The following is a 22,143-nucleotide window of genomic DNA, read 5'->3' as shown; positions in this document are numbered from 1 at the left end:
GGTCGTCCGGAGGCGGAGCTTCTACTTGGTGCCTTGTTAGTATATGTCACTGCTGTGTTTCAGCATGCAGAATACCTCTGGTTAGCACACTGCACTGGTCTCTGATGGACTCAGACAGGCTTACAGCTAACATGTTTGTTGATGTTGTGGCACCTGTTTAATAAAGATTGATTTCACTTGTGTTTTCATCCAATTCAAGTCGCTCCTTTGCATTTGCAGGCTGCTCATGTTTGTCGTTGCCTCACCCTGACACTAAAATTAGCGCTGCAGCTCTGGATCTTTTAACGTGTGATGTAAAAATAGCAGGGAGGGAAGTCTGCTCACCACACAGCAGATATACAGGGCAGACTGAGTGTAAGCTGATTAAAGTGAACTGCAGAAACAGACTGAGGACATATAGACAGACAGACAGGCAGACAGACAGCCAGACAGAGAGATAGACAGGCAGTTCACCTTAATGTTAACAGTTACTGGTCACAGCAGCGGATGTAAACAGACAGACAGACAGAAAGACATCAGGTAAGTCAGTATCGAGTTTATAATTTCTCTGAATTTATTGAATTTATAACTTGACTTATACTGAAATATATATATATACATATATATACATATATATATATATATATATATATATATATTTTATTTTTATTTTTTTCAACAGTGCTGGTTGTGTTTGGAGGAGTTCTAGTAGTGTTTCTTGTAGTGTTTTCGTTTTTGAAGGTTTTTTAGCAATCTTTGTGCTAAGCTAAGGCTAAACTCTGTTGAGGAACTGTCGGAACCGTCGTTAGTGGAGTTGCATTGTGGGTAATGTATATGCCATGTTTTGACAAAGAAGAAGAATGTTTGGGATTAAAAAGACATCTTTAGTTCTGTCATTTGAAAATTATTTCATGCTGAAATCCTAACTCTGTCAAACATTTTTATAAAATGAAACTTAGTCAACCCCGAGTCATTATGCTACGAGTCTTTCTGCTAAGCTAAGCTAAACACAGAAATCTGGACATTAACACCACTGCTTTTATGAACGTTCCAATATAGTTCAGAATATTAGCTTTTTGGTTGACTTTTCCAGAGTCAGATAAGAAGATGGATATTAGTTTGATATCTGTGAGTCCAGTACAGATAGAGGTCCAGGACGTGTTTGGCCTAGCTTAACACAGTTTAGAGGAAGCTGCTAACTAGCGCCTAAAAAGATAAAAGAAAATCCAACAATTCTGATGATGCGTAAACGATTGTGTTTCCCAGGAGCAGGGCTACACTTGTATCCATAGTTGTAAGAAACACTTCAGATGTTGAGGTCACCGTTATTTGAGTCTCAGCAATTCGGGGGTCTTCTTCAACATGATCACATGCAGGGGCCTGAGGCCTGAGCTCATTTCCTAAATTTGAGTCACAGTTATTTGGATTACTCAGCCTCATTATCAACACAGACACTACTAAGTCCCAGAGTCCATCTTCCAGACAGGCAGGGATTTAAGACTTTGACCTGTTTTACACAGAGTTCTCTGGAACACCATCACTTTTTACATTTATTTCTATTGGTTTTATTTAAATTTTATAAAGAACTGACAGAGAAATGAAACTTAAAGAAATATTGACTGTGGTGGATTTTCTGTCTTATCTTTGCTTATGGTTCTTATGGTAAAACAATTGAGAGCAGGACGTGTATTGTTGGTCTGTTCAAAGACATCCTTACATCAAGAGATTTAAGTCAAACGACCTAATACATTTTTACAACAGCCATGTTTGTCTTTTTCTGACTAAATATTGACAAAATCATTAAATTGTATGTTTAAATGAAAATAATATAGAAAATGGTTTATTAAATGTAGATGTCTCATCACAAGTCAATTTAGTTGACAGAAATTTGAAAGTTAAATAATAATGTAGTGGTGCAATGCAGACTTTAAGTTTAAAACATAAAAGAAATACTAACATGAAGAGAATGTGATTTGGTTACAGTGTTGACATTATGTCAAAGACATCTTGTGTTGCAGAGATATCTGAAATGAGCATGCTAACCAGATAGCCCCGACCCGTCCTTTCTTGTCATACCACTTGTACCTCGAGAGGCAATAGTGAGTCATTGGAACGTTCACTCTGACCTCAGACCAACATGAGAGGACAAAGAGGTAGAGCTGCCCTGAGAACTTGTCCATCACGGTTAAGTTACAGGGTATGTTTCTGATGCCGGGGGGGCCAACACGACTCTTTGCCGTTGCACAGGTTAGACCCAACGCCAGCTGTGACTACCGCCGCTGGGTTTTGTACTTGCTGAATGCAAGTTTCAGCAGTTTCGTTGAATTTAGCAAATTCTGATGTTAGTAGTTAGCTTCTAATTTTAAAATATGAATATAACTAAAGACTGTACATTTTAAAGATATAGACCCAGTAATAGAGGTGAAATGCTGCCCCCTTATTGTTTGTGGCGTTTTCCCAGATCTCACACATTGCACCTTTAAACATGTTAAATCCACCAGTAGTAACAGCATCTCCATCTTTGCAGACTATGCGCTGTGGTGTTTTATTGGTGTTGTTGCTCCTTGAAGTACATTGCTGACCTGTGTTTAATTATAGACGCCTGTTGTGTTGTGTCACAGTTTGACCAGTCGGTCTTCAACAGGACACCAACTGCACTGAGAACTGGACCCAAACTGGATTAATTCATTCATCTATCTTTCTTGTTTTGTAGGTATGTATGAATTCCGGAGCTCATGAATTCTGCATATGTATACATGTTTCATATATCTGTCTGCTTGCTTTTTGTATGCTGACTGAGGAAACAGGAGGGAAAGGCAGTCAGACAGGTAGAGCATGACACATTTCGCAAAATGTATTTGCAGCAGGAGCTGCAAATACATTTGTGTGGCCACATTTGCAGCCACACAGTGGCACGATTGTTTTATGCTTCATTGATTATGGAAATATTATCGCCAGATTAAGCATTAATTACAATAATTGTTAGTAGGAGCCCTACTGTGATGGATTACTTAAAGGTGTCTGAAGTCTCAATGAGTTGATGCTTGTACTGTAGTAAAATGAACAGTCAAGTATCAGATGTCTGGTGATTCTTCCCCAGCACTTGAACGAACCAGAGACAGCCACAGAGAAAAGTGACACTGTAGAAATGCAACATAACACCACGAGTGACACGATCGTTGTTGTTTCTGATGTTTGTTGCTTGTGTGTGTCTTATAGGCAATAGGATGTTGTCAAAAAAGGAGGCGAAGAACTCCTTCAGCAATGGGCCGCTGAGAGACCAATGGGAGCAGAAAGCTCAGAGCGTGGCAGACCAGTGCAAACAGGAGGCCGAATGGAAGAAGAAAAGTTCCTTCAAAGTGTGAGGATATGTGATGTTTTTACTTGTTTTTTGTATCACAATACTGATGAAGCATCATACAAAATGAATCTCACCATACAGTAAAGAGCTTGAAAATATTGCTAAACTGTGGACACAATCACATTAAAAACTGCTCTTGAACTGACTAAGATTCTCAGGTTTTTGCTGTACATCCTGAGTCACCTGCACCTGGTGAGTTCACACCACAAGACTTTCAAAGTCGTCAGATAGCTGTACTGTCGAAACCACTGGTCTTGTAATTGGGAGTCTTGAAGTTATTGTGTTTTATTGTGTCACACTACATGACTGACTGGGGACAGGGAGTCAATGATCAGGGGCCACATTGAGTTTTAAAATTTGACAAACGGGCCGGGCCAGTAGCAGATGGATGGAGAGTTTGTGTGAACTAATATAAATTACAAGTAAAAGCCATTCCCTAAAAAGTAAAGAAAACTTTTCAGTGGGAACAGTGTTGTTCACCCTTTTTTGCCAGTGCATCAAAGTTTGGTGTCAGTTTGGTTGTGGCAATTCTCAGGACAGATGTGAGGTGTTCATCAGTTAACTGGGATCTGAGACGTGATTTGTTGATGTTCATCACGCTGAACGTCTGCTCACACACGTAGGTAGAGCCAAACAACACCAGCATCCTCTGTGCCATCCTCCTGATGTTTGGAAACTTAACTTTGCTTAGTGAAACATAAAACTCACCCAGTTTAAGGGAGTTGAACTTCATTTTAAAACAAAAACGATCTCCGTCCACACAGCGTTTCAGCATCGTTTTAGAAATTATCTCCGTCCACACTAAAACGCCTGAAAACGAATATCACGTATTCACTTACACTGGGCGCCATGTAAACAGGAAGTAGATTGGTTGCTTAGCTAAACAAAATACGACAGAGTAATAAAGTAGTCTTTAATAATGAAAGGTCGTGTTTGATACTCAAACAGACATATTTCGTGGAAAGTTTTAGAAGTCTTATTTTTCAGACTTAACGTTAGTTACAACGCTGCAGTTCTTGCTGTCTCTCTCTCACACACATTGAAAAAGGCAAAACGAAAGCGGTCTTTACTATAATTTGGACAATTTTGTACCAATATTTGACAGGCTGGATTAAAAAGCCCAACGGGCCGTATATGGCCCGCGGGCCGTAGTTTGCCCATGCCTGTGTTATACCATACATGCTTGTTTGTTCAAGCAATCCGCGGAACTACCCTTGTAGTGATGCTTGTTTGATGTTGTCACCGGCACAGGCGTTCACAGAAAACCCTGTTTCCTCTATGTGAAAGACCAAACTTTGGTCCCTGTTGCAAATGCAACATACACAGTCATGTTCCTATTGATACAGGCGACCCTTAGCACTTTTTTCAACTCTCATTGGCTGAAGCTGCCCGACAGGTCAATATATTTACTAGATCTCTGCAATGCGTCTGCGATGCTTCTGCGAGTGTCTAGGCTAGCGTCTTTGAACAGTTCACAAATGGCATTTAAGTGCAGATTTACGAGTGCTGAGCAGACGATTATTTGCCTCTGATCTGGGGCTTTTTTCTGGGAGCTGTGGATGGGAAATCAGGCCTAAAATTGTGCAGTTTGAAGCAGACACTACTGACTGAATAATGGAGCTAATTCAGGGGGAGCACTACCTAAATGGATGATTTCAGAAAGCATGTTCATCTTCTAGCACAGGGGTGGCCAACCCGCGGCTCCCGAGCCGCATGCGGCTCTTTGCCCGGTTTCACGCGGCTCTTACGTTCATATCGAAGTTTGTATTTGTGTTTTTTTAATGTGCGTGTTCGCTTCGCTTGAGTTCAATACGGTATTTTCGTCAAACGTGCATGTGCGTGGGATGAAAATACCTCAAAGTTTCCCAGTAGGAGCAAGATCATTTGAGTAAACAATTTGTGTCAAGTTCGCTCTCAAAATGGCAGGGAAAAAATGCACAGCAAAACGAAAATATGAAGATGAACACAGGACGTTTTTAACAGAGTGGGAGAGTTTATATTTTTTTGTTGAACGTAATGGCAAGCCATTCTGCCTTATATGTCAGGCGTCATTAGCGCATTTCAAAGCTTCAAATCTTCAGCGCCACTTCAGCTCACTTCATGCTAACATCGACCAGGAAGGGTAAGTTAAAAATGCTGCCTGGCCTGGTGCAAAGTGTGTTTGCGTTTGTCAACAAACTGAAGCTGTTTAAGGCGCATATTCAAAAGGGAGATTTAACGCATTTTCCCACTCTGCTAAAAGCCAGCGGGCAAGTCACCAGCGCCGCCCTGAATAAGCAAAGAGACAGATATGCAACACTGGTTGAAAACCTGCACGAAAGCTTTGTGGCCCGGTTCCGTGATCTACAACTGAAAAGTCGACCCATTTAATGCCGAGACGGACTGTTTGAAAGCCCCGCTAGTCACAGATGAGGATGCGGCTGAGTTGGAGATGATCGATCTTTGTGAGGAGGACCAACTCAAACCTGCTTTAAGGGAAGGGACCATTGAGTTCTGGAAAAGTGTGCCAATGAAAAAATACCCCAATGTCAAACGGGCTGCGCTTAAGATACTGTCAATGTTTGGGTCAACATACGTCTGCGAGTCTGTGTTTTCTACCCTGAAACACGTGAAATCAAAGCATCGATCTGTTCTGACTGACACCCATGTGAAAGAATTGCTTTGAGTGGCAACAACGGAATACAAGCCAGATTTGAAGAGGATTGTTCAAGGCAAGGAATGCCAGAAGTCCCACTAAGTAACATGCATAGTAAAAGAAAAACACTATTGTAAATTATTATATTTTTGTTTGTGGACTTGGTTGAACTGAGAGTTTGTCTGTGTGAGACAGTGCACACAATGTTCATTGTTGAAAATGACTGGCCTGTGGTCTTAGTAATGTAGGAGTCAATTTCTGTCATTATCATGTTGGTGTGTGACATTTACAATAAATCTGGCTGAGCAAAGGTATGTGTGTGTGTGAGGAAGGGATAGAGTGATGTTCATGTGTGCTCAAGTGTATGATGTGGCTCTTTGCGGTAACACAGTAAAAAATGTGGCTCTTGGTCTCTGACTGGTTGGCCACCCCTGTTCTAGCACCATAGACTAGCCACAAACTATTCAGTATTCAGATCCAGAAACATGTTGTCCATCATAATTCAATGGAAATGCTCTTTGATGTGGCCCATACTTGAATAAATATACACATAGACAAATGTGGTGCCGCTACAGAAGCATTGCATTCACTGCATAGAATCAAAACACTTGTTCGGTCAATCGCTGCTCTTTATATATATATAACAAACACAGGTGTGTCTAATACTGTTAATGACGGCCTTGGTCCAATGGCCATCATTAACATTGTGTGCGAAATACCCAATGGCAATCGGGGGTCCAAGTATTTCACACACTGGCAGTGTGACTGACATGTCTGTACTTGCCAGAGCTACGTGTTCTCTCATGACAATATATGAGTTGATTTAATGTTTGTTTTTTGTTTTTCGAATGTGCAGATCTTTCTCAAAGTGGAATTATCACTGGTCACTCGTTTCCAATGGAGACTTCAAGAAGCTCACCAGCGGCGCAGATGAAACGGAAAACAACAAGCCGAAAATCAAATTCAAAGTTGTCCCCCCTCCTCCCAAACCCAAATACAAGCCTGCTCCTCCTCCGCCTCCTCCCAAGAAAGCAGCTTCGCCCAAACTTCCCAGGCCAAAACGTAAAGTTGAAGTGGATGTGTTTAGGCTGTGCTGGAAAGACTCCTGGATGAGCCTGAAGCCTCCCAAATATCTTTACCTGAAGGCCAAAGATGCTAAAACCAGAATCCCAGGGTTCACAACCATAGAGCTGACAAACAACAAGGAGTACTTACCAAAGGAGTACGGATCGAAGGCCGAATGGGCATCTCCTGCTGATGAATGGAGTGACTCCTGGAAACAGGTACCAGGACTGACACAAACTGATGACTGATTTGTATTAAAAGACACTAAAACTAATACCATTGGTCAGATTTTGATCATATTATGGGCAAAGTGTGTGAGTCATGGCTGGTGCTGGGAAGTTTGAGTGTTATTTTTCCAAGTATTGACTAAGTTATGAGTATTTGGTGTTGCTCAACCTTTAGGCCACAAGAGTTAAGGGAATACTAATGTCGCATTTCCACTGCTTGACTTGAATCGCTTGGAACCGTTCTTTTTTATTTTCCATTGGTAAAAGTTGTGGATAGTACCTGGTATCTGTTTTTTTCTTTGGTATCACCTCAATCAAATTTCGAAGCTAACTGTACTATTGGTGCGAATCATCACTAGAGTCGTCACTTGCGTGACACGGGACATCTTGCATAAACCCACTGTTTTTAAATAGTTAGTAGCCGCACATTTTTTTCACTCAACTTAGATTTAAAAAAATAGCCAAGCCGTGGTTAGATGACGAATTACAGGCGTTTCTCTGCTTGGTCACCAACGAAAGGATCCAGCAAGAGAAAATAAGAGAACGCACTGTGTCTGTGCCACGTTGAAGATGATGTCCCAGCATTTTCATGGGACGTCGCTATGAAAATTAGTTAAGAATACCGCCTACCTTGAGGGGGTACTCTCTGCAGAGGAAAAAGTGTATCAGGAGTCGAGCCAAGCTGACAGAATGTTGGTAATTATAAAATAGTCTGCGTGGTTTTGTCAGAAGTTGGCTGTATAGGCTATTATTTACACATCGCTGAAATCCGCCATTAAACAGAGTAGAAGAAGAAGTAGAGGTTGCAAACCAGAAACAAAATAAGTAACCTTGGTCGATCAACAAGAGAAAAATGGAGAGAGGTGTTCAGGAATTTAATTGGGTAAGTTGTAGTTATTCTTTCATGTTAGCTAATATTGGCCATGCGCCATGCTGTCCGGAGACATAGACCAGTGGTTCTCAAATGGGGGTATGTGTACCCCTGGGGGTACGTGAAGGCACTCCAGGAGGTACGTGAGATTTTTTTTTAATAGATTTAAAATTAGCATCCATTCAAAAATCCTTGAAAAATAGTTATTTATTAAATATTCAATAAAATATAAGTGTAAGTTCATAAACTGAATTTTATATTCAGTAGGCTATTCAATTTCATTATCCTAAACCTGAGTCCTCCGTCCACACGGTGTTTAAGCATCGTTTTCGAGATGATCTCCGTCCAGACTTAAACGCCTGAAAACGAATATCACGTGACTATTCACATACACTGGGCATGCAGTGGGTGCCGGTGTTACTGGCTTTCAAACCTACTGGTTTCCTTCCGTGCGTGTGTTGTGAATATCAAAAGAAACAACAAGATGACAAAGTTAAAATTACGCCAGCAGTGTGTGTTGTGTTCGCAGCAGCTGTTTTCTGCCTCTGTTGCCAGATTGGTCAAACATTCACAAACATATTACTGGAGATCTAAAAGCCACATCTCATATATATTGCGGGGATTACGATTGTATAAGTGAGCACTACATCACAGCCACGTATGAAGAAATACATTGAAGAAAATATATTTATGGAAAGATCGCATCAACCTGGATTAGAACTCTGTCGAGCTAAATAGTGATATATTCAAAAAGGGCCGCGCTACGCGATCCGCCACTTGCTTCTTATGTCACTGACTGCCTCCTTTCCCTGCAGCTTGCTGATCATGATCTGCAGAGCCCCGCCCTCAGTAAACTATCAATGGATAAATCCAAAAACAGAAAAGTCACGGAGGAAAATAGAGAGTTTAACTCTGCGTGGACGTATTCATTTGCTTTCACTGCCAACGATGATGGCTTACCTGTATGCTTGATATGTGGTGAGAAATTTGCAAACAACAAAAAATGTAATGTTGAAAGACGCTTCCAGAACAAACACAGCATTAGCTGAAAGTATCACGCTGGAGATGAGCGAAAAAGAGCGATTCATCTGCTGCAGCAAACTCTCCTCTTCATCAGAGTTTGATATTGTTACAACACGTAAAATAGCAATAAAATGTCAAAAAGTGTCTTTATTCTTGTTCTATAATTTCATAAATACACCAAACTATAGTTTTTGTATATATAATATAACTATATATAAAACTTTATAAACTGTGACATCAAATAGCTTTTGCGGCTCCAGACGAATTTGATTAGGTGAAAAATAGGGCAAAATGGCTCTTTGGACAGTAAAGGTTGCCGACCCCTGTCCTAAACAATGCAATCTTCAGTGTTGACAATAAATCAGACACTGATGAGCTTTTTTTCCAACCAAAAATGCTTCGCGCTGGTTAGGGGGTACATCACTGAAAAAAGGTTGGGAACCACTGACATAGACAATATCAATATATATATATCAGTGAACACACAGGCATCAAAAACAGCAAATCCGTCATGTGAGTTAAATGTTTGCGATGTCAGAACAAAGGCGTTTCAATACCCCATTTCCCGACTGTTCTTCAAACAACCTTAATCAAGCGAAAAACATTTGTGCGAAATTGGGGAAGTTTTCTACAATTTTGCCATTTCCAAACAAATTTTCTAATGCGATACTTCACAATGCGTTCTATGTTTTTTTCCATGTGAGAATTGTAAAGAGAACCTGTGGCAGCTGAGCAGGTGCGTTTGTCCCGTCCATTTATCAATCAATCATGACACATCTGTCTCACGCTGATTCATCCATGACCTCCCCAGATCACAAGAATAGAGACATCTGGTCAATTGGTGCAAAATTACCAAGTAACACTTTGTTAACCATCTTTTGTCTTCATTGTTCCATTGTCCAGGTGAAGAGTCCTGCCCAGTTGGAGCGCTCTGAGGAGAAACAATTCCAGGGGGATATTTTGATTGAAAGAAAACTGCATTCCAAAACTGAGATAGACATCTTTTCTCTTCCTGTCTGGGCCGGTACTTGGAAATTCATCAACTTTGCCTTCAGACAAGAAAAGAAGTACTGGGATCATATCTGGCCTGATTACCAACAAAACCTCAGCAACAAGTTTGACAAAGTACAACAGCTAGAGGAGCAGGTGGGGATTGAAATCAATTGTTTTCTTGTTATTTTTTTCCTTTTCAAATGTGTTGGCCATTATAAGAAAAAAACACAGATTTATATGTCAGGTTAGATGCTTTATTATAACTGAGCAACCAGGACATCCATTTAGTTATTAAAAATGTGTGTTGTGATCTTCAAATAGGAGGAGCCCTCAGACTGGGAGGATTCATGGAAAATGTCCGGTACTGAGCTTGAACCAAAAGACATCGCAAACGACGAGACACCAACTGCAAGCTCTGAAACGACAGAAATGATGAGGATAAACAATGTTTTCATGCCCGGATGGAGTGACTCCTGGCTGCTCTCTGCTGCTCCTCTGGAGGAAGAAGAAGAACGGCACAAGTACTGGAGCTCCTGCTGGGGATTCAGGCAGCAGACCAGGTGGGTCGGCGCTGGTTGTCCCAATGACCGTAACGATAATCCTCCACTTTAACCAATAGATGATGTTAGAGTGAATTCCTGAAATGCACCGTGGAAGGTTACGTGTTCTTCACACCTACTGACTCACACTAGGCCACTATACTGGTGCACATCAAAGCCGGTCATTTCCCACATTTGTTTGAAGTCCCGGTAGCTCGTAGAAGTTAAATCGTATTGAATAGTGAAGCCATTCCCTGCAACCATTGAACTTTCCCACATTTGTTTGAAGTACTTTTACATAGTTGAGTTGGAGCTAACAGCTTAGCTGCTAACAGCTTCTAAACAAGACACAATCTAAACAAGTGTGTTTGGTTGACTTCAGGTTGTCGCAGTGGACATTTAAAGTTAAACTTTCCTCAACTTGAGACTACAGCCAGTACGTCAAGTACCGATGCTTGGTCAGTGACATTCGCCTTATGATACTGACGCACCGAGGCACCCTTTAGCATCTGAAAGAGGACTGGGCTTTTAACTAACTCCAATGTAAACCCATCTTCATCATTATTAGACAGTCAGTGCAACTGGTGTAGTATAAAGAGCAAGAAAGTCAGCAAAGGATGGACCGATCAAACAAACAAAGAACTTTCAACCAGGGAACCACTGTTGGTGTCCTGTGTGAAATCAAGACGTTTAGTTTTTTTTACCGTATGTGTTACATAACTTCACATTACTAAAGTCAGTTACATAACCAGGGTAGTTATACAAATGTATTTTAACCCAGACCACAATCTTTTCCTAAAGCTAACCAAGTAGTTTTGTTGAGTAATAAAACCTAAAAATTAAGTAAACCATCAAAAGAGTGTAGGCATTTAACGTGAACACCGACTTTTATTTTGAAAATACTGTTGACACGCCAGAGGTGTACCTAGAGCATCATAGTTTGAAGCATAGGGACACTGACCAAGCTGCTGTATTTGATGAGTTAAGAGTGAGAACTTGTTGGAATAGCGGGTGAGGTGCCACGATGTTATTGTTGCAGCCTGTCACCCCTCTCGTGTTTGAATTTGAGAAAAAAGGTATTCTTTTACTTAAGCAAAACAAATGCATATACTAGTTTAAATCATGCATTCCTAATGTTACTTTAGTCAAGATGCACTGTGTTATCAACATAAAAGTGCTCGTTGTATAGAGGGAACTATGTCTCTTATATTATTATGTTGTTGATTAGTGCATAGGGATTTGTGAAATCACATAATTCCCAGTATCGCTCCACCCAACTCACACCTGATTGGAGGTGTATTCAGTTGAAATCACCCGAGTGTTTGCAGAGCCTATCATTTGCAAAGTATTGCTGTTAAATAAATGTGGTGGAGAAAAAGTGCAATGTTTGCACTTGCAGTAAAAAAAATTAATAGAAATACTCAAATATAGTACAAGATTGTACTAAGATTAACTTGTATATACAGTATAAGACTGTATATATATATATAGAATCCAAAAGTTATTTCTCGCTCCTGCAGTTTTTAGACTCGTAGTACTCAATTGTTGTTCTATCCATCAAACTGATTTGCTCAAATTAAAACCCAAACTACGATTATATCCACAGGTGGTGCCAGGCTTCGCTGCAGTCTCATCATCAACACAGCGTCATGCTGACTAAGAGACGTAAAGACACAAACCTCCTCCTTACATCACAGCTGGACGATGAGATCACAGATAGCACAGAGTGGACGGAGGCCTGGAGGACTCCTAGAGGATGGATCAAACCAGAGGAGGACGAACTGGACGAGATGATGAGTGACACAGAGGAGGAGGAGGATGAAGGAGTGGACAATGAGGAGGATGTAGAAGCAGAGGAGGAGGAGGAGGACGAAGAAATAGATGAGGAGGAGGAGGAAGATGTTGGTAAAAACGAGGAGGACAAAGAAGAAGACAAGGAAGAGATGGATGTAGAAGTACAGGTGAAAGAAGACAAAGAAATTAACAAGAAGGAGGTTGAAGAAGATAAGGAGGATGATGAAGGGGTAGATGAGGAGGAGGAGGAGGAGAATGAAGAAGAAGTACACAGCGAGGAGAAGGACAAAGAAGAACATGAGGAGGAAAACGAAACAGTAAACAAAAATAACAAAGACGATGAAGTACGTAAGGAGGAGGAGGAGGAAAAAGATGCAGAGGAAGAGGAAAGTGAGGAAGAAGATGAAGAGGAGGAGGACAAAGAAGAAGACAAGCATAAGAAGGAGCAAGAGGAGGAGAAAGAAGTCAAAGACAGGAATAACGACAATGAAATGCATAAGGAGGATGCAGACGACGAGGGTGGAGAACATAAGGAGGTGAGGGACAAACAAGCACACAAGGAGGCGGACAAAAACACAAACCCAAACGTTGTGGAGGATAAAGATGAAGAGGAGGAGGACGAAAAATCAGATAAGGAGGACAAAGATGAGGAACAAGACAAGGAGGACAAGGAAGAAGAAGCAGAGGAGGAGGACACAGACGCAATAGAAAAAGGTAAAATGGACGAAGTAGATAAGGAGTGGGAGGACAAAGAGGAAGACATGGATGGTAAGGACAAAGAAGTAGACGAGGAGGAGGAGGAAGAGGATGAAGAGGAAGACAAGATGGATGAAAAGGAAGAATTAGACAAAGTGGAAGTGAAAGAAGTAGACAAAGAGGAGGAACAGGACAGACAGGTTGACGAGAAGGAGGACAAAGATGTCAGAGAGATGAAACATGAAGTGGATGAAGAGAAGAATAGTGTAGATACAGGGGGGAAGGATGGGGAGGAAGAGGAGGACAAGGGGGATGAAGAAGACAAAGACCAGGAGAAAGACTTTGAAAATAAAGAAGTGGATGAGGATGAGGAGGACGAAGAAGTAGACGAGAAGGAGGAAACAGTAGCCAGGGAGGTGAAAAATGACGGAGAAGACGAGGATGCTGTGGATACAGGGGAGGAAGATGAAGAAGCAGAAGAAGAGGAGGATGAAGAAGAGAAAGAAGATGAAGCAGACCAGGAGAAAGAGGTACACAATAATGAAGTGGATGAGGATGAAGAAGTAGACAAGGAGGAGGAAACAGTAGCCAGGGAGGTGAAAAATGACGTAGAAGACGAGGATGGTGTGGATACAGGGGAGGAGGATGAAGAAGCAGAAGAAGTGGAGGACGAAGAAGAGAAAGATGATGAAGAGGACCAGGAGAAAGAGGTACACAATAATGAAGTGGATGAGGATGAAGAAGTAGACGAGGAGGAGGATGATGGAGAAGTAGACGAGGAGGAGGAGACGGACAAAGGGGACGCTGAAGCAGAGGAGACGGTGCTCAAAGAAGAGGAAGAAGACGGCAAGGGAGACAAAGTAAAGAAACGCATCAAACGCAAACCTAATGTCCCATTCCATCTGCAGTTCCATAAACTGAACACCTCCTTCTCCTCCTGGAAGCAGTCGTCGATGGTGGCGGTGGCTCACAAAGGAGGAGATGAGTATGACGAGGAGGAGGGGGAGGAGGAGGAGGAGGTAGAGGAGTGGAAGGCTTGGAGAGAGTCGTGGAGGATTTGTCGCTGGAAGAAGCCGGACGAGGACGAGGTGGTCTGTTTCTCCACCGAGCACCGGAGTCAGAGATACATGGGACTGACGCACGAAGGAGACGGTATGCCAAACAGTGAATGGACTCTCAGCTGGAAGATGGCAAAGACTGCAGCAAAGGATGCAGACACTGAAGAACAAGAACAGGAAGAGGAGGAGGAGGAGGCAGAGGAGGAAGAAGAAGAGGAAAGCTGAAATTTCTTACAGTTAAATTGATGATATGGGAACTACATTGAGATTCTTTTTTTTATGTTGGAGCCCAAAGAACTTAGAGTTATAGTATTACAACCTTAATACGTTTGGTTCTGAATGTTTTCAATTGTGTCCGTAGAATCATAAGCTATATAACATGACGTTCATTTAGTAAATGATGGTCCATTTAAAGTCAAATAGGCCCTAAAGCAGGGTATGCTTTAGGGCGGGGCTACCTTGTGATTGACAGGTTGCTACCACTACAAGAACCATATATGGCATCACTCCTACTCAGTCCAAATATGGTCACTTCAGTTCAATGGTTGCAAAAAACAAGATGGCAACAGGCAAAATCCAAGATGGCGACAAATACTGACCTCGAGGCTTTAAAACCGTAGTCCACCAACCAATGGGCGACAGGAGTAGAACAAAGCTTCTTATATTAGATTCCTTTGTCTTTTTTTTACAGTCGCCAGCCCACGGTTTGTGTGCTTCATAACTAACTAGAGCACACTAGGGCCCGTCATATAGCGTGCATTGGGGCCCGTTGTAACTACCAAACACCACTGGGTGTTCCACGTGAGGATAACCCGCCGTTATTAGTCAACGTCATCTAGGACGCGACCTGAGAGAGTCCGGAGGGAGCAGGAGATTCTAGAGGAATGTGCATGTGTTTTCTACTTCAACAGTGTTTACAAGCGCACAACATCTGCCTCTCACCGCCCCAATATGAAGGGCAGCCCTAAAGACTTTGGATCGATTCTGCAATACATTTTTTCACACGGTTTTAGCAACAAAACCAGGGAGATTGTCTTCGGTTTTTTTGTTGGGCAAAGAGTTAAGAGCCTGACTGGGGGTCTAGCATTGAGTCTTGTAGTCTCGCACTTTTGTAACCTTCCTCCATTGCTAGAAAGCTAAATGTTTGTGCCACTTGTGGCTGGCTCCAAGAGTGAGTCCATCCCCATAGACCTCCATGTTGAAATGCCAGCCTTTGAAAGCAGAGATAAACATGTTTACATGCTAAATACAGCAAATACAAACACGAGGCTGTGACAGCGTGGCAATATGAAGCACTTTAAGAGAGATACATTGAAGAAGAATGTGTCAAAATATGTAGAAAGTGTAATGTTAGACAATGTAATGTTCAGCAGCAGAGTTGTGAAAGAGGATGCAGAGATCAGTGTTACCAGTTTGTAAAATGCTGTGTATCTTTACCACTTTAAAAAGATAATGTGTAAATATGTCACTGCATTTAATAAAGTTACGAATCGTATTTTTAACGGACTAAAGTCAGAAAGCCAAATGTTTAATGATTAATAAAGTGGTTTTAAAGAACCAGCTCAACATTTTAGCATGATGCATTTTCTCGTTTTGTTTTTGATACTGAGATGGCTAGATGCATATCAATGTCACGTCTGTGAGCTGGAGTCAGGTTGTGCTTAGCCTAGCGCAGAGGGAGGATGAATACACCGTTGTTCGTCGACAAATAGTTCCAGCATGTAACTCCCCTTTACACGCCAAATGTTGTTTCTTCTTTATCTGTGTGGATTAAACAATCAATATACAGCATGTTATAATGCATGTTAGAAGTGGTAGTTGGTGCTTCGTAGGAGCGACTGTGGCTCAGGGGAAAGAGTGGGTCGTCCTTAAATCCCCGTCTCCTCCTGTCAGCAGCTAAATACTGAACCTCAGGTTGCTTCACAGCAGCCCACTGCTGCTAACTGCTTAGAATGAGTTAAATCCAGAGGTCAAACTGCATTAATGTACCTATATGTGATGATTAAATGAGGTTTGTTTGATTTTGTGACTGTAATGAACACAGGAGCCTCTAGGGGTGCTAGTGGAGCCCTTAATTTCTCAAAACTAATGCTAAATTGTTGTCTGTTCAGTCAACCTATGCTGAAAACATATTTTGAAGCAACGGGTAAATTAAATCCAGTGAACTGTTTTTTATGAATCCGCCACCAGATGGAGACACAGACTCAGCGTGGTCCAAACAGAAGCTCCATCAGACTTTGACTATATAGCTGATAAAGTCCTGGTTGGTTTTAGAGTGAAACTGTAGTTACTCACTGTTTTATCTTTTGTTTTGGACTTTCCAAAATGGACTTTCACATTAGCACAAAACAAGAACTGACTAAATAATGAAAAGGGATGAAACAAATACATTTGAATATAGTCACTTTACTGCAAAGTCTCATTCAATCATTTTCTTATCATTAACATATCAAATAAAGTGTCAAATAAATTGTGTTCTTTAGTTTGTTGACATCCGACATTCTAAGAAATGGCAGATATTAAATCTAAATCTAATAAAGCATAAATCACATTGAGTCAAATGCCTTTTCCTTTATTACGCGAGAGCCCTCCAGATGGGGGGGCTCCTTATATGGTCATGAGGAAGGTAGTAACAAATAAAATCACTTTTGAGAAAAAATTTAATATTTTTTTTAAATATTTCAAAAACATACACGACGAAGAGATTCTGATCAAATGGACCATGTAACCTATTTTAATCACTCAAAAAAATATATATACACAAAGTACTTCAAGGTACTACAAGTACTTTCACAATTTCACCTATTTCTTGCCAGGAGAAGGTGAGCAACGTGTGCCGTTATCGGTCCCAGCCGCGATCTACGGCACTTTCACACACACACTTCATATACTTCATTTCCAAGGCTACAACTTTGTGTCATCTTTGTTAGCACGAGCACAACAAACTGCATCATCATAAACATTGAAACGCTCCGTACCTTTTAGCTGTTTCCTGGATCAAAATCGGAAAAAAAAAAATAATAATCCATTCCGCCATTACGCGTCGTCTCTCTGCTGTGCTGTGGAAAAACACTGAGTCTCGACAGCTTCTTATGACGAATGAATAATAATTTCAGTTTTGGCCAATGGGTTTGACCCATGGGGGCGGTTCACAGTTTTCGATTATTTTATTGGCTTAAAATTCTGTCAAACAACTCGAAGATCGCAACATACACTCCTCACATTCGTCCGGTTCTAACCTTATGTCACATGCGCAAATCGGCCAATCACAGGCTGTGTTAGGTTCAAATACATCACGTAAAACTGATATTCTGACGAAAATGAGCCATATTTGACAAGTTTTCATATAGCTAAAAATTTCAAAATGATGCCAAACTCCTGTATTAGATAGATTGAACACTATTATCGATAAAAGAAGTGAAATATAAAGTTAGATCATACAATAAAACAGCTATTTTGGCTGCATCCAAAATCAGAATTGACGTTGGCTGACCAAAGCTGACCTGTACACCGGCATTGATTTCTCAGGCATACTTCACTCTATCAAAGCCAATTCTTTTTTAAATGACTGCTGACATCATATGATATGGGATTTATGAGAGTTTAGGCCTGCCTGTGCATCATTTAAAATCAATAAAATTGCTTTTTAGGGACAAAAAAAAATTCGAACCTGAAGATTTTCAATATGAGCTGTGTGTAACATTCGTTTCAGCATTTACCAGTAACATATACAATGATATGTACACTATTAACAAAGCTCACATTTATTTGTGTTATTTTGCCATTTAAATTATTCATATAGACCTTGTAGTTAGAGAGAAAAGCCCCTTTGAGTGTGGGTATGACATTTTCGAGCAGAGGCCTCAAAATAGGGCTCAGTTTTAAGAGGTTAACCTCTCGTACCCGAGCGAGCCCCAAATGGGGACATTCGATTCCGAGATTCGGTTCCGAATGTCGTAGAATGGACTTTTCATGAATAAATATTAATGCTACACACATGCTATATACCAAATTAACGAAGAAATTCTTAGCAACTTAATCATGTAAACCATTTTACACACTGCAAACACAATTATACACCATTATACTAATCAACTAAGTAGATTGTATACAATATCACGTATTTTTGGCCATGAGTCGGCGAGCTTCGCACTACGGAGAAGGCTACATACAAAGCGTTAACATCTAGCATGGCCAACCAATACGTCTAACAGCAAGAGAATTCGACCACGAATCCAGAGATATCTTCATCATTTCTCTCCGTGAAAGCATTACAGAGATACAAGCACCACAACAACAAGCCACTCAGCAGCAGAACAACCGTGAAAGTTCCTTACTTTGAGATGAATCATGAAGAAAAACATTCGATATTCCGTTTGAAGCTAAGCTGCTGTGTTGCTATGCATGTCCTGTGTGATCTCCTCTGTTTCCTGGAGAAAGGGGGGTCAACATAATGTTTGGGACCCGGGGGAAGGGGGGGTACAAGCTTTGGGCAAATGGAATTTTAAGCATGGGGTTGGAAGGCGTTTCTTTGATTTTTAGGGGCTAAAGACTGTCAATCAAAACCAAGCTTCTATCCCCGCACTACTGAGACTCTGACGTGTCTAAAATGGTGTCATTCTTTAAAATGGACCAATCATAGGCTGTCTGAGCTTCCAACACACATGAAGACTGGAGCTCAGGTGAGAATCATCCATGGTTTACAGCCTTAGAGAGGATTCTGGCTCTCAAAATGATGCCAAACTGCTGGATTTGGATGTTTGAACAATATTATTGATAAAACAAGTGAAATAAATAGTTATATAGTAATAAAAGTACAATGGAACAGCTGGAACACCTGGTTCCAAAATGATGACCTCGCCTAAATTCTCTGTACTGAAACCTCGAACTATTTCATTCTTTACTCTATCAAAGACACATTTTTTTAGAGACTCCTGACCTATTTTGCTATGATTTGGGAGAGTTTTTAGGCTAGACAGGGCCTCATAAAAAAAATATTAACAATAGAATTTCTTTTTTTTCCAGGCGAACCTGACAATTTTCAATTTGAGCTGTGTGCCATCTTCATTTACTATTAACCAGCAACATATACACAATATTTACCCACCTGAACAAATCTCACAAGTGTTTGTTATTAAAAAAATTGTTTTTATTCAAATAGACCTTGTAGTTAGAGATTTACACTCTTGAGTATGGGTATGCAATCTTCGAGCAGAGGCCTAAAAATAGGCTTAGGGTTCAAGAGGTTTTAAAGTAAAAGACAGTCACATTCAATTTGTCTCACAATAAGTACTACAATGTGGGCATACTCGAGGGGTCAAATAGTATTTGATACAAAAGGGATAAAGGGTAGAGAAAAAAAAATGACTCAAGGATGGACTCGATAAGTGGTTGACTCAGAATGCGGAATACAGAGGGTCTCGGTGGTCCACTGACACAGCCAGCTACAGATGCTAGAGGTTGCACAAAGCGAGCCTGACTAATTGGACCCCCTTTTGACAAATTTGATCCAGTGCCTTTCCTGAGAACCTGGATTAAAGCAGGACATTGTCGCGGGATGCTAACTAGAAGGAAACGAGCCACGGTCTGTGTGTCGGGTTTAAGGGTGTGCTAGTGTGTCCGTTTATAGAGAGAGAGGTCACTCGGCATTTCGCACACTGTACTCTAGTGTCAAGGACAACCATTCAACCTGGTCATTAGCAAGCCGGACACAAAAAGTCTGCGTCTGTGTTGTGCCGTGCTACACACACACCCAGTGGAACCACTTGAATAAAATGTGCATTCAATCTTAAAGATTGAGGAATTAGTTTACTTTTCCACAACACACACGGCACAGTTCTGTTTAGTTGTTTATGGTAAAATATTCAGTGAGCTTTAGGTACAATTGATTAAAGCTTACTAGAGTCCTCTACCAGTCTCCTGGCCATTTCTCTTCGCAAAGAGTTTGTGCCAACCTCGTCCACAGCGAAGTCAATGCTGCCTCCTTTTAACAGCTGCTAAGCTGTCACCTTAAATTACAGGGTTTTTAAAAGCCTACAAGAATCCTGCTGACAGGGATGAGAGACTGTCACACATCCATCTTGATAAATGTACTTTTACCTAAGGCAAAAATCCTTGTTACTTGCCCATCAAAAACCAGTGAAGATACATAAGACATGAAACGCATAACAATAATTCCTGATTGTAGAATACCTACAATGTGTTAATTGATCGGAAGTGGATCCACAAACCGAGCCCGTCCTTCCTTTGGATACATGGCCTTTTTTATAAAGGATAATTTAATGATTAAGTTTCTCTGTTTGATATTTAGTTGCATAGAGTCAAATTGTTCTTCCTGCGGGCAGCTCCAATAAGAGTGTCCCACTCCCTTACAAAAAGCTGCAAGTGGCATATTATGGTTTATAAGATTGTATAACTGTAACTGACTACTTGAAAAGCAACCATTATCCTTACCTTTCTCATCCACCTTGATTTTTCATTCCAAATCACTGCCATGTCAATAACTATGATTTTGCTTTGGACCCTTTTTGCCACCTGCACAAGGTTGTAAGGTTTTGCAGAAAATAAAGAGCCGGACCCAAATGCAGGGAGATGAGGAAAACAGAGGGTAGGATAAATGTGGATTTTAATGTTAACAAAAAAGTATTCAACACAAAAACGTGTGAATCAAAAGTCCAAAGAATAAATCACAAAAAGTCCATGAAAACAAAACATCCAAAAAACAGGGAACACAGCAGAGGGGAGCAGACACGAAACGTACCAAGGAGAAGTGGCAGGCAGACGAACAGACAGACCAGGTTACACCAAAGACAAACCAACACTGAGCCAAGGGACACACAGGGTTATAATACACAGGGACGGTGCAGACAATCACAGGGGAGGAACAGACAGGGGCAGACAGTGAAGTGAAGCAGACTGAGGAGGTGCAGGAGATTGAATGCAGCAGTGTATAAGATAGATAAGATAGATAGATACTTTATTCATCCCCAGGGGGAAATTTGTTTGTAGCAGCAGCAAACAAAGTTACAGAGTAAACATAAAAATATTAAGTATGAAATATATATACAATACAATAAAATAACAAAGCAGAATATAATAAATTTAAAGAAAAGAAAATAATAAAAAAATGCAATAAAATAGAATGGTATTAAATAAATCGTGACAAAGGTACGCATTTATCTTAAAAAAACATAAATTTAACTTGCATATCTAACAGGAAAAATCATTAGTAGCTAACAAACAAAGACTTTCCTCACTCTCACATCTCCCCCAGGTGCCAGGTTCCGGAAATCTGCAGTGAACAGCTCATATGGATCCACTTTTGACCAGATAATCTCCTTTTATGTATTCTATATATCCTTGAGAGCTGGAAATACAGAACATGCACGTCATTTTAAAGAGTCTAGCATTTTAATACTTGATATCATATTACTGAATGGGCTAAATGATTACCATGGATGGGTTGACTCAGATGTGGCTAGTAGATGGTCAGTTGTTGATAGCAGGAGTATGGTTGGCAAGTTTTAGGGGTGTGATGCAAGAAATGTAACAGGTGTGTCAGGGCTGGACGGGGGAGTTGCTAACTTTAGTAAGCTTGGATGCAATCCGCTCCTCAGGTTCTGTGACAGCAGTTATGTGGTCCAGATTGGCCACTATTTTGGTAGTATTGTGAGCAAAATTAAAAACGTTATTCTTTTATGGCGTCCACAATAGAGGCTTTGAACATGGTCCATTCGGATTCCATGTTCCCAGCCTCCCTCGGGATGTGTGAGAAGTTCTTCCGGAGGTGGGAGTTAAAGACCTCCCGGACAGGGTCCTCCGCCAGACGTTCCCAGTTCACCCTCACTATACGTTTGGGCTTGCCGGGTCTTTCCAACCGGTTCCCCTGCCAGCTGATCCAGC

At 40.9% G+C, this 22,143-nt stretch overlaps 1 protein-coding gene across 3 annotated transcripts; it reads left to right on the top strand.

The window, feature by feature from the left end:
* The first annotated feature begins 347 nt into the window (after positions 1-347).
* Positions 348-16,756, top strand: LOC306710924 (uncharacterized protein). Of its 3 annotated transcripts, none has more exons than XM_079179659.1 (7): positions 348-519; positions 2,601-2,692; positions 3,199-3,340; positions 6,832-7,258; positions 10,065-10,307; positions 10,476-10,714; positions 12,300-16,756. In XM_079179659.1, the coding sequence occupies exons 3-7, from the start codon at positions 3,207-3,209 to the stop codon at positions 14,464-14,466; spliced, it is 3,210 nt and encodes a 1,069-aa protein (XP_079035785.1). In that variant the 5' UTR covers positions 348-519; positions 2,601-2,692; positions 3,199-3,206; the 3' UTR covers positions 14,467-16,756. The 3 variants fall into 3 exon arrangements, with proteins under 3 accessions (XP_079035785.1, XP_079035786.1, XP_079035787.1); XM_079179660.1 differs by having other exon boundaries at positions 2,578-2,692; XM_079179661.1 differs by lacking the exon at positions 2,601-2,692.
* Positions 16,757-22,143: the final 5,387 nt, after the last annotated feature.

The sequence above is a fragment of the Pholis gunnellus genome (assembly GCF_910591455.1).
Source record: "Pholis gunnellus genome assembly, chromosome: 18".
In the NCBI taxonomy this organism is placed as follows: Eukaryota; Metazoa; Chordata; class Actinopteri; order Perciformes; family Pholidae; genus Pholis; species Pholis gunnellus.
The sequence above is the reverse complement of the archived record's forward strand: the minus strand, read 5'-3'. Positions and strand labels throughout refer to the sequence as shown.

Excerpts from the sequence above, each read along its gene's own strand:
- LOC306710924 (XM_079179661.1), top strand. The coding sequence starts at position 3,207 with ATGTTGTCAAAAAAGGAGGCGAAGAACTCCTTCAGCAATGGGCCGCTG. Across the intron at positions 10,308-10,475 it reads TACAACAGCTAGAGGAGCAG|GAGGAGCCCTCAGACTGGGA; the intron begins GTGGGGATTGAA and ends ATCTTCAAATAG. Across the intron at positions 10,715-12,299 it reads GGATTCAGGCAGCAGACCAG|GTGGTGCCAGGCTTCGCTGC; the intron begins GTGGGTCGGCGC and ends TTATATCCACAG.